Source organism: Carlito syrichta, unplaced genomic scaffold, assembly GCF_000164805.1.
Source record: "Carlito syrichta isolate Samal-C Ts95f unplaced genomic scaffold, Tarsius_syrichta-2.0.1 Scaffold301629, whole genome shotgun sequence".
Classification (NCBI taxonomy): Eukaryota; Metazoa; Chordata; class Mammalia; order Primates; family Tarsiidae; genus Carlito; species Carlito syrichta.
In genome coordinates, this window is record NW_007245725.1 from 347,515 (window position 1) to 360,144 (window position 12,630).

General features: G+C 41.0%; 1 protein-coding gene and 1 long non-coding RNA gene across 2 annotated transcripts in view; one reads left to right on the forward strand and one right to left on the reverse strand.

Annotated features, from left to right (window-relative positions):
- KIF20B (kinesin family member 20B) overlaps window positions 1-4,834 on the reverse strand; it is a 71,426-nt gene extending 66,592 nt beyond the window's left edge. The window contains exons 1-2 of the mRNA XM_021710890.1: window positions 4,803-4,834; window positions 1,271-1,418 (exon numbers count right to left, since the gene is read on the reverse strand). Coding sequence (XP_021566565.1) covers window positions 1,271-1,417 — 147 coding nt within the window. The 5' untranslated portion in view covers window position 1,418; window positions 4,803-4,834. The remainder of the gene's footprint in view (window positions 1-1,270; window positions 1,419-4,802) is intronic.
- A 259-nt stretch (window positions 4,835-5,093) lies between these two features.
- On the forward strand, window positions 5,094-9,901 carry LOC110595391. The gene is made up of 3 exons (XR_002481804.1): window positions 5,094-5,200; window positions 7,137-7,284; window positions 9,862-9,901. It is a non-coding gene; the product is annotated as an uncharacterized LOC110595391 (long non-coding RNA).
- Window positions 9,902-12,630: the final 2,729 nt, after the last annotated feature.

The window sequence follows — 12,630 nt, forward strand, 5'->3', positions numbered from 1 at the left end:
TCGTGGCCGGGAGCGGCCACTGCACTCCAGTCTGGGCGACAGAGTGAGACTCCAACTCAAAAAAAAAAAAAAGAAAGAAAGAAAAACAATTACTTTTAAAAATACACAAAATAGACACAAGACTAGAAATCCAAATAACCCCATATCTATTCAAGAAATTCAACCTATTTTCAAACAAAATAATCCCACACACAAAAAAAACTCCAGGCCCTGGAGAGACTGTTTCTGTCACAACTACTCAATTCTGTCAGTATAATAAAGAAATAGATACAGAAAATAAGCAAAACAATGAGTATGGTTGTGACGCATTAAAACTGTATTTATAAAAATGAAGTTTGAATATCATATAATTTCCATGTCATGAAACATTCTTCTTTTGATTTTTCTTCAACTACTTAAAAATATAAAAACCAACCAGGCTCAGTGGGTCAGCCTGTAATCCCACGCTTTGGAAGCCTGAGATGAGTGGATTGCCAGAGTGCGCGGGTTCAAGACCCACCTAGGCAACTTGGCGAAACCTCATCTCTACAATAAATCAAAAAATCAGCCGGGCATGGTAGCGCATGCCTTTAATTCCAGCTACTGAGAAGGCTGAGGTGGAAGGATCGCCAGAGCCCAGCAGGTAGAGGCTGCAGTGGCCAGGAACAGCCACTGCACTCCAGTCTGGGCGACAGAGTGAGACTCCAACTCAAAAAAAAAAAAAAATGTATATATGTATAAACCGTTCATAGCTTGTAAGCAAGTTAAAAAAATAAAACAAGCAATACAAAAACAGGCCATTGCCAAACCACATGTTTAAAGAAGGCAGATATAGGTGTGGTGGCTCACACCTATAACCCCAGCACTTTGGGAGGCAGAGGCGAGAGACTTGCCTCAGCCCAGGGGTTAGAGACCAGCCTGGGCAACTTGGCGAAACCTCATCTCTACAATAAATCAAAAAAGTAGCTGGATGTGGTGGTGCATGCCTGTGGTTCCAGCTACCTGAAAGGCTGAGGTGGGAGGATCACCTGAGCCCAGCAGGTTGAGGCTAGAGTGGCCATGAGCGTGCCACCGCACTCCGGCGTGGGCAACAGAGTAAGACTCCGACTGGGGAAAGAAAAAAAAAAAAAGAAAAGGAACTGTTATATATTCCTTTTGACCTAGGGCTCTATGAAAGTTACCAAGATACCCTAAACTCAGAAAGTTTGGGAATCGCTGTTCCAGTCACATGCACACAAAAATATTTCCACCCCATCATGATAATCAATGTAACATATTTTTTTGTACTTACTTCAGTGTTTGGAGCAACTAAGGAAAATTCATGAGACAGATCAAGCTTAACGCCATCAAGATTTACTTCTGAAGGCCTTTCAAGTGGATCGGCACTAAAAACATAAGATGGTCTAGGTACTCCCTCTTGATTCAAATTAAATTCCATTCTGCAAGAATAAAGGCAACTTCTTTAGACATTAATAAGTCAGTATGTAAGTCACTCACACTTTAAAAGTTTAACCTACTACTTTCCTCCAAATAACTACATTTCAGAGAAGGAAAACATTAGACTGCTTCGTTTGTAACACCATAATCTTATAGAAAAGACAAAAGATCAAGTTACATTTACAGATTCTGAATCTAATAATTGAACACAGCCTTCTATTACACATATGACTCAACCTATGAATACATTCATTGAGGTTTCATGAGTAAAGGTAATCTGAAAAGATGGCATAAAATGTTCACTCTCTCCCTAAAATACTCTCTAAAATCAAAAAGAAAGGCGATCACAGAGTGATTTATAACCTTGTATTATTTTAATTATTTAGAATCTTCTGAAGAATGCTATTTACAGATTCTGTTTTAGCATTTAAAAGTTAAGAGGTTACCCCAAATGCAAGCAAAAAGTAAAATAACATATGTAAACACACATTCAAAAGTTCCTGACACATCATAGATTTTAAGTTGAATATGGAATAATATATTATAAACTATTACAAACGAATTAAACATCAAATCACTAAATTTAAAGATAAGCTTAACTGAAAAAACATTAACATTCAAACATTTACTGAGAATCTACTACATATGCAATACTAGGGAAGACAGGACTCTGGGTTATTCTTTGACAAGATTATAAAATACCCTGAAAAGTGACTCCCAAACTATGGTTCTTGGCTAAAGAAGGTAGTAATGGGCATCCACGGGTATTACATAAATGAATCAAAGACATCCTCTGCATATTGGCCTTACGCTGTTTACTTCACAGCAGGCAAGAACCTTAGCTCAAAAGCCCGCTGGGGTGCCCAACTCAAAATTATTAGGCATTCATTTGCTTTAAATATAGCCCAAACAAGCACGTCTTTAGTCATTTAGAATCTGCCAGGTTTGCATATCCCATGAAACTGCACCCAAGATCTGTTAGACACAGATAAAGCTTGGAACTATCAAGATCTCCCAAACCACTGCGGCACCTCAGAGTTCTATGATTCAGCAACTCCCCACTGTGCAACACCACTTAGACGTTCAATCCCCTCTATGATTCTCCTCTCCTTCTCCTCCAAGCTCCCTTGCTCTCCTTTTCATCTGGGTGGTGGCCACTCACCCTAGTCTAGGGAAAGTCCCATGCTGTGAGGGATTTCCTTGCCTACAATCCTGTCAAAGCCCAGTCCAAATACAGTTCCTTGTCTACTACCGCCACCTTGTGGTCAACGTCTTCTTTCATCGGCCCTGAAATTCTCAAAGACCACAAGAGCATGTTGGGTTTCTCCCTCTAAATTCCCACACTAAGGAAATCATACATTCACCTTCAATAGGTCCAGCAAACTACAGGACTAACCAACCACCATAAGTAAACAAGTTTTACATCTTTATTGCCCCTGTTTTTATTGTATAATTAGTAATGTAATAAAAATGGGAAAATTACTTACATGCAGTATGACATATTTCAAACATGTAATTTATGGGTAAAAATTTTAAAAAGGAGTGTCTATTAGAGTAAAAAAAATCACTGATCTAAAACATGGATATGGAGGGAAATTTTGCAAAAAAAATTAAAGTATTGGTTGATATTTCAAATTACAGATTTCATGCAATGTCCAGAAAACTGGAAAATAAAACTCATCCTTTATTCTTAAACTAAATAACTTTTAGTTTGAAAAAAAGTGTTGATAATCTTTCCAATTACTGAATTTTAAAAATTGTTGAGATGTACTGTCACTTCTTGTGATTTTAGTTGCCTTCTCCATGGCCTTCTTAATTGGAAATTTTTGAAAGCAATAACCCTTATACCAGTCTGTACCACCATAACAAATTCAGAGACGTATGTAGTAATAAAGACTGCCTAATGACTTAAAAAATGGTAATAAATAAAATCTTCCCTATCAAAAAAAAAAAAACTCTTTGTGATATTATCTTTAGTGACAGCAAGGTTCAAACCTCATTTCTAGACGGGCTCGGTGGCTCAGCCTGTAATTCCGCGCCTTTGGGAGGCTGAGGTGAGTGGATTGCCTGAGCTCGCGGGTTCCAGACCCGGCTGGGCAACTCTGCGAAACCTCATCTCTACAATAAATCAAAAATGAGCCGGGCGTGGTAGCGCGCACCTATAGTTCCAGCTACTTGGAAGGCTGAGGCGGAAGGATCGCCGGAGCCCAGCAGGTCGAGGCTGCGGTGGCCGGGAGCGGCCATTGCACTCCAGTCTGGGTGACAGAGAGAGACTCCAACTCAAAAAACAAAACAAACCTCATTTCTCATTTCAAGAGGCCATTCCACTAGGAAACTGCGCCTTCTTTTATCTTTCCTCCAGCGAAACTACATGATTGAAGAATGGAGAAAAAATAGTGGAACCTGTTAATGAAGTTTCTGAAGTTTCCGAATGTGATCGACAACATACAGCCTCACACACACACAAAAAAAGACTTCACAACTAATTGATGAATCCTTTACATTATTTTGAAATGTGGGGTCTTGGACATGTAACAAAACATACACACTTCTACACTGCTCTTGGGCAAGCATGCTACCTTGTTTTAAAACCAATAACAAACCTGAATTTGATCAGCTTAAGCAGGGATTAAAAACAAGCTAACCCATAAGGCATGGACTTGTATCAACTAGTTCTTTGACAAGGAATGTTAGAGAACTGGGCCGGGCAGGAATCACTGAACCAGGGAGTGAAACGAAATGGGAAAAGCCTTCTAAACTGGAGGATGACAGCAGTCACTGTCCGACACACACCCTTCAAACGGACACTATAAAACCCTAGAAGGGCAAGCCCCAGGCATCGGCAGAAGCAGCCCGGAAATAAGTGCACAGGAGGTCAGGACAGGGCTCTCCTGCAAAGAGGCCGTGTCACCAGTCTAGCAAACTGCTCACTTCAGGGATTCCGGAAGATAGGTTTGGCCAAAGAGGCCTGTTGCACAACAACAGAAGCAACAACAATAACAAAACACATGAATGACGGCAAATACTTCGTCTCTGCCATGTGCCAGCCCTGTTTCTAACCATTTTACACATTATCATTTAATCTTCACAAGAATCAAAGAATTAGGTATTCTTATTTCTCCCTTTTAACGGTAGAGGAAACTGAGGCACAGAGAGAGCCAATCCATTGCCTTGCGCCACTCAGCTGACGGCAGGGGAGGCAAGATTTAAAGCCGTTTTAAACCAATGAGTGTGGCTCAATCCTCGCAGAGTATCCGGTGTCCCCAGGGCCCCGCAACTCATTTTCCGACAGAAAGCTACTGAGCGTCACGAGCCCCGTCGGAAGATGTCCACGTTGCCAGAGCCGTTTCCCCACCTCAGGTCCCATATACGCCGCAGTCACTCACCTCCTTCCCCTCACCTTCAGCCCGGTCACCTCCTCACCGGTAAACGCCGTCTGGCCAGCCAGACCGGCAAACACCACGGCGATGTTGTCGTTTTCAAATTCAAACAATGGCGGCCAGAACACCGCACTGAATGCTGGGAGTGGGCGGGGCTTCCGGAGCTCGCGCTCGGGGGCTTTCCTGCGGCTCCCGGAAGAAGCTTTCAAATCTGGGGGGGGCGGATCTTAGAACGCAGAGCAACCAATGGGCGGAGGCAGGCTCGTGGACGGCCCGGGTAGGGAGGGTCTCGCTTCCGTCTGGGTTCGGCGAGCTTCTTAGAGGCTGCGGTCCCTTCCTGTCGGTTTGGATGCTTGCCGCGGAATCTATCCTTGAGGCAATAAAGATGTGGCAGAGGCCCCGAGGTGAGGTGGCTGCCACCACGCTTAGTCCTGCGACTCTCCTTGGGACGGGCCGTGAATGGCGGGCTAGTCACCTCCTGGTCCTAATTCCTTCGGGGCCGAAAAAGGCTCCCCCATCCCGGGATCTTGAGGGTCACCTCCGTCGCTGCATCCCCGTTTTGCAACTACCTATATAAAAACTGATATAGGTGAGCCTAGGAATGCTAAAACCAATGGATGCAAGATGCTAAACACATTGGCAGAGAGGTGGTCGGGGAAGAGGACATTAACCCTCAAAGAGTCGCCCTACAAGATGATTTTTCTAATTATAAAGGGAAAAGATCACTTTACCATGAAGAGACGTATTAGACATACCTTAACCAAGTGAGGGTACTTAGCATCGCTAATAATGAGGCAGTCTATCACCGGATACTATTTGTGCTAGACCTCTTTGACAATCTAATCAGGAGAAAACAAAATGTAAAACAATTTACGAGACAGTAGGCCTAGGCTCTTCAAAAATTGTTTATGTGTGGCAACGCATTTGTGATCATGTAGAAAAATGTCTTTGGTTTTGAAAGGTGCTTGCTGAAGTAATTAGCAAAGTCACAGGTGTCTGCAACTTAAACAGATTTGGCAAAAAATAAAATAGAAAGCAAATGTGGCGAGATGTTAATTGGTGAGTTCAGGTGAAAGGTATAATGGTGTACATTTTGCCACTTTTACAACTTTTAAAAATATCTTTGAGATTTTCAAAAAAAGAGAGGAAAAAGAAATAAAAGTCTAATCTTTACAATGTCTGCCAGGCCCTGCATGGATCAAGTGCCAGCCAACTTCACTCCCCTTTTGTGCAGTGAACTGATGTGCTCTGGCTCCCTGAATTCTCTGGTTTCCATTCATCATATGAATTTTTCTTCCTCCTTTATCTTTGATTTGATTTGATTTTTTTTTTTAAGAGACAAAATCTCACGCTGTCACCCAGGATAGAGTATAGTGGCATGTTCATAGCTCACTGTAGCCTTGAACTCCTAGGCTTAAGAAATCTACTGCCTCAGCCTCCCGAGTTGCTGGGACTGTTGTGGAGATGGGGTCTATGTTGCCCAGGCTGGTCCCGAGTTCCTAGCTTCAAGCAAACCTCTTGCTTCAGCCTTCCAATGCTATGAGATTGATTACAGGCCACCGCACCCACCCCTCTTCTTCCTTTAGATCACATCTAAAATATTAAATTCTGGGCCAGGTGCATTGTCTCAAGTCTGTAATCCCAGTACTTTTGGAGGCCGAGGCAAGAGGATTGCCTGAGTCCGGGGTTTGAGACCAGCCTGGGCAACTTGGCGAGACCTCGTCTCTACAATAAATCAGAAAAATTAGCCAGACATGGTGGTGCATGCCTGTAGTTCCAGCTACTTGGAAGGCTGAGGCGGAAGGATCACCTGAGCCCAGCAGGTTGAAACTGCGGTGACTGTGAGCATGGCACTACACTCCAGCCTGGGCAACAGTGAGAGTCCGACTCAAAAAATAAAAATAAATAAATAAGTGTTATTTTCTTAAGAGACTTTCCTGATCACTTTATCTCAAGTGAGTCCTCTTTTTAATTTGCACATTCAATTTTATGTTCATACTTATCACAACTATCAATTATTATATTTATCTGATTGTTGTTCCCCCACCCTCTAAAATATAAGTTCTGTGAATACAAGAACTGTGTTTCTCTTGGCCACTGATGTATCCTCAGTGACTCTATAAACACAAGACAAGTAAATAAATATTTGTTGGACAATGGATGAAGACTGGAATGGCTGAGGTGGAGACTATGGGAAGGAGTGATGGGGAGTGAATTTGGAGGTATGACCAGGGCTAGTCCCTGTAAGCCTTAGCCAGGTTACTAATTTGAATCTTATGAAATGCTACTGTTTTAAACATAAGCTTAGTACAATCCAATGTGTATTTGTCTTTCGAAAAGGTTAATCTGAAGAAGAGAATAGAAGCAGCCAAGGAGGATGCTGTTGAACCAGTTAGGAGGCTATTGCAAGAGATCCTAGCAAGAGACAATGATGATGTGGACTTGGGAAATGGCAGAGGAGATGCAGACAAGTGTCCAGATTTCAGAGGTACTTTTTTTCTGCATTTTCCATTTCAGCACTAGCCCCAAGGTTTTTCCTTAGAGACGCAGAGCCAACTTAAGATTTAGCACCATTCCAAATAATTACATCGGTGTTCTTGAAATTAACATTAACGTAAAATGAAAAATTTGATCAAGCTGATCAAATTTTATATCAAGCTGATTTCCTGCCCTAGTCCCAGCCTCTACTGTTAGTAACAGCTAACTTTCTATGAACCATACTATTCTTACCACTTTGTATTTCATTTAGTCTGAACAGTAACTTTATAAGAGATTTGTTGTTTATGATCACCATTTAACAGAGGAGGAAACTGAGACATGGAGCTATTAAAGAATAGTAAAGAATAGTAAAGGAAACTGAGACATGGAGCTATTAAAGAATAGTAAATATTAGACATGTTAGGAAGATTAAATCAGGTACTACTGTAAAGGTCTTATCTGGCATATAACTTTCTTAAATTTGTATATTTAGTAATCAATAGAATTGGAATTTGAATCTGGGTAGTCTGGCTCCAGAGTACGCATTCTATTGCCTCTCAAAATTTGGATCTGGAATTCTCTTCAGAAAAGACTGAGGAGCAACCCCTATGAGTCCCCTCCCATTGTGGGAGCTTTCTGTCCTCTCAATAAATTCTGCTTTCTCACTTTCAAAAGAAAAGAAAAGAATGAGTACTTAACTTCTGCTGCAATGCTACCTTCAAAAGCAGGACTAAAACAGCTCATGTTTCAGTCCAAAAACTGAGTTTATATTAATTACAAAGATTTGAATAACAGGTTCAACAAAAATTTATCAAGCACCCTTTAAGTGACAGATGTCTCTACTCTGCTTCCATCTAAAGCAGCCTTTCTCAACCACAAGTTTCAAGAAAGTATTAACTCCTAATCCCTTAGGCACCCATTTTGTGTAATGTTTACTCTCCTGTATACCTACAACAGTACCAGTCCTGCACTATCCTGAGAAAATAGTCACATGATTCTTATAATCTACTGTGGTTCATATGGGGAACATTGTGTACAAACAATTTCAAAACATGACAAATGCTATAATTGAAGTGAGTAAGGAGTAATGGGAACAGTGTGAGTATAGCTTAGTGTGTACTGAGTTTGGCCAAGCGTGGTGATTCACATCTGTAAGCACAGGGAGACTGAGATGGGAAGATTGCTTAAGCCCAGGAGTTTAAGACCAGCCTGGATAACATAGCGAGACCTCACTTCTACAAAAAAAATTTAAAAATTAGCCAGGCATGGTAGCATGTGGTTCCAGCTAGTTAGGAGGCTAAGGCAGAAGGACTACCTAAACCCTGGAGTTTGAGGCTTTGGTGACCATGATCATGCCACTGCCCTCCAGCCTGGGTGACAGAGTGAGATCTCGACTCCAAAAGAAATAAAAAGAGTACTGGTTTTGAAATCAGGCAAACTTGAGTTTGAATATAAGCCTAGCCACTTATAAGGAGTGGGCTCAGGAAAGATATTTGACTTCGGGCTCATAAATATCTTATGAGGATTAAAATAGCATATGTGAGTTATTTAGTATAAACTTGGCACAGACTTGGTTTCATAATGGTGGTTATTTTTATTAATCTGTTTATTAAACCACTAGGTGGCAATCCATGACTGTCTTTGACCATTATAACCCCAAAATCTAAAACCATACCTTGCATATAACAGGAACTCAATTAGTTTTTTGATTTAATAAATGATATTTAATAGGGAAGGTTTCTTTTTTTGAGTTGGAATTTCACTCTGTTGCTCAGGCTGGGGGGCAGTGGCATGCTCACAGCCACCCCAGTGTTGACCTGCTGGGCTCAGGTGATTCTTCAAGTAGCTGGAAATACAGGCATGCGTCACCACACCTGGCTAATTTTTTGATCTATTGTAGAGATAAAGGCTCACCAAGTTGCCCAGGCTGGTCTCGAACCAGTGAGTTCAGGCAATCCTCTCACCTCAGCCTCCCAATGTGCTGGGTTTATAGGCATGAACCACTATACTCAGCCATGGTTTCTCTTTTTGTTAATGCAAAATATTTTACATATTTATGGAATATATGTGAGTATTTGTTACATGTATCAAATGTGTAATGATGTCAGGGTATTTGAGGTATCCATCACCTTAATTATCATTTTTATGTGTTGATAACATTTCAAGGCCTCTGAGCTTTTAGCTACTTTGAAATATACAATATAATGTTGCTAACTAAAGTCACTCTAATTGACTATCAAATATTGATGCTTATCTGTACAAGGGGAGGACCCCCCGAAAAAGAATTATCTTTTGTAGGCAGACCCCTTGTAGTACAGGCTTTCCCCACTAGGAACCCATCTGCATCAGTGTACCAACTAGCATAATTGTGAGAGACTATGTCAGCTTGAGTGAATTGGTTTGTTTTTTGGGTTTTTTTTTGGAAACTCTTTTAATGTGTTTGTCCATTTCATGGATGATTTATAAGTGCACCTGTCCACACCACGCTGAGTGTTCAGCACTTTTTGACCAAAAGCAGCATGACCACCATGCTCCACCCTCCTCATTCACCTGATTTCACCCAAGTGACTTTTTTCTGTTTTTGCAGATGAAAAAACGTCCTCAAAGAGAAACGTTTTGCCATTGTGGAAGAAGTGAAACAAAAAAACGGCAGAAGCACCAAAAGTCATCAAAATTGACAAGTTCAAAAACTGTTTTGAGCAGTGGAAAAGCATCTTGATAGGTTATTGCATCAAATGAAGAATACAATAAGGTGACTGAAGTTTAAACATGTAAGAAAAAATACATAATTTTTTATAAATAAATTTTGGGTTTTTAGGGTCCCCCCTCATATGTTTCACTAACCAACCTCTCATTATCCCTCCTACCCACATGCTTTTCCCAGCCTCTGCTATCTGTCATTCCATTGGAGTTTATTTGTTTTGTCTATGTTTGTACCTACTAACCAACCTCTGTTTATCTTCCACTCCTACCCATATACTCTTCCCAGCCTCTGGTGTCTGTCATTCCGTTGAAACTTATTTGTTTCGTCTAACTTATGTTTGTACCCACTAACCACCCTCTTTATCTACCACCCACCTCCTACCCTAAAACAAACACACACCCTTCCCAGCCTCTAGAATCTGTCATTCTATTCTCTATCTCCATCAGATCAATTTTTATACCTTCCATGCATGAGTGAGAACATGCAGCATCTTTCTTTCTTTGGCTTATTTCACCTAACATAGTAACCTCCGGTTTTATCCATGTTGCTGCAAATGACATGATGTCATTCTTTTTATGACCAAATAGTATTCCATTGTGTATATATACCACGTTTTCTTGATCTGTTCATCCATTGATGGATACTTGAATTGATTCCATATCTTTGCTATTGTGATACTTGAGTTGACTCTGTATCTTTGCTTTGCTATCAATTACTTTGCTATTGTGATTCCATATCTTTGCTGCAATAAACAAGGGAATACAGGTACACCCTGCACGTAAAAATGTGTTTCTTTGGTTAAATATTCAGTAATAGGATTGCTTGATCATATAGTAATTCTGTTTTTAGTTTTTTGAGAAATCTCCATATTGTTTTATATAGTAGTTACACTAATTTACATTCCTATTAACAGTGTATAAGTAGGGCCAGGCATGGTGACTCACACTTATAATTCCAGCATTCAGGAGGTTAAGCCCAGGAGTTTGAGGTTACAGTGAGCGATGATCATGCCACTGCACTCCAGGCTGGGCAACAAAGTGAGAACTTGTTTCTAAAATAAATAAATAAACATTTAAGAAAAAATAAGCAGTATATGTGTTCCCTTTTTTCACATCCTCACCAGCATTTGTTATTTCTTGTCTTTTTATTAATAGTCATTCTAACTGAGGTAAGATGATATCTTATTGTTGTCTTGATCAAGAAAGATTCTTAACGTAGCATGTAGGCTGAAATGAATGAATGTGATTTGCCAGTGAATTACAGGGGAGAGCCATTCCAGGCAGTGGAAAGCTGTGAGGCCATCAGAAAAGGGACAAGAGCACACAAAGTGGATAACACCAACAGCAGGAGATGAAAAATGCGGGCAGGGACAAGAGCACAAAGGGCCCTGTATGACATGCTAAAAAAGAATTGAAATTATATTCTACAAGGCGTAGGAAGATTTGCCCAGCTGAGTTAGAGTAAGAGAAGCAATAGGAAGGGTTGGATCTATAATACCTCAATCTTATAAAGTTGGGAGTCAAGAGATGAAGGAACAGGACACAGAAGTTTAAGTACAGAGGGTGTTTAAGAAAATGTATACACATTTTAAGAAAGGAAAAATATATACCTATAACAAAAGATGAATACTAGTCATGCCTGACTTCTGCAATTACAAGAGGTGCTCAAAGTGGTTACCATCAGCGTCCAGACACTTCTAAAAAGTACTTTGAACAGTCATGCAGGCCGGGCTCGGTGGTCCAGCTTGTAATCCCAGCGCTTTTGGAGGCCGAGATGAGTGGATTGCCTGACCCGTCTGGGCAACTTGGCGAGACCTCATCTCTACAATAAATCAAAAATCACCTGGGCGTAGTAGGGCATGCCTGTACTTCCGGCTACTTGGAAGGTTGAGGCGGAAGGATCGCTGGAGCCCAACAGGGTGAGGCTGCGGTGGCCGGAAGGGAGCCACTGCACTCCAGTCTGGGCGACAGAGTGAAATTCCAACTCAAAAAAAAAAAAGTCATACATGGATAAAAAATGTATACTTTTTTTGGCACCCCAGTATATATTATCTAAATGTGCAAAAGTGACCAGTAAAGAAAAAAAAAGATAACTATAAGTATTTAAAGCTAAGTTTTTGTCATTGTAGAAAGTAAATAGATACCTATAACTTATACATGAAGAAATAACATTAGGAGCATATTATTTAAAGAAATGCATAGTAACTGCCAAAATTATTAAAAACAAATTACAAAGCCGGGCTCGGTGGCTCAGCCTGTAATCCCACGCCTTGGGAGGCTGAAGTGGTGGATTGCCTGAGCCCGTGGGTTCGAGACCCGCCTAGGCAACTTGGCGAGACCTCATCTCTACAATAAATAAAAAATTAGCTAGACGTGGTAGTGCGTGCCTGTAATTCCAGTACTTGGAAGGTTGAGGTGGCAGGATCGCCGGAGCCCAGCAGGTCGAGGCTGCGGTGGCTGGGAGTGGCCACTGCACTCCAGTCTGCACTACAGAGTGAGACTCCAACTCAAAAAATAAAAATAAAAAAACAAATTACAAGATTGGTTGCTGCCGTAAGCTGGACTGGAGGTATGGAAGAGTAGAGCTTTTAATTATAAGCTCTTTTAAAAATTTTTTTGAGTTGGAGTCTCACTCTTTCGCCCAGACTGGAGT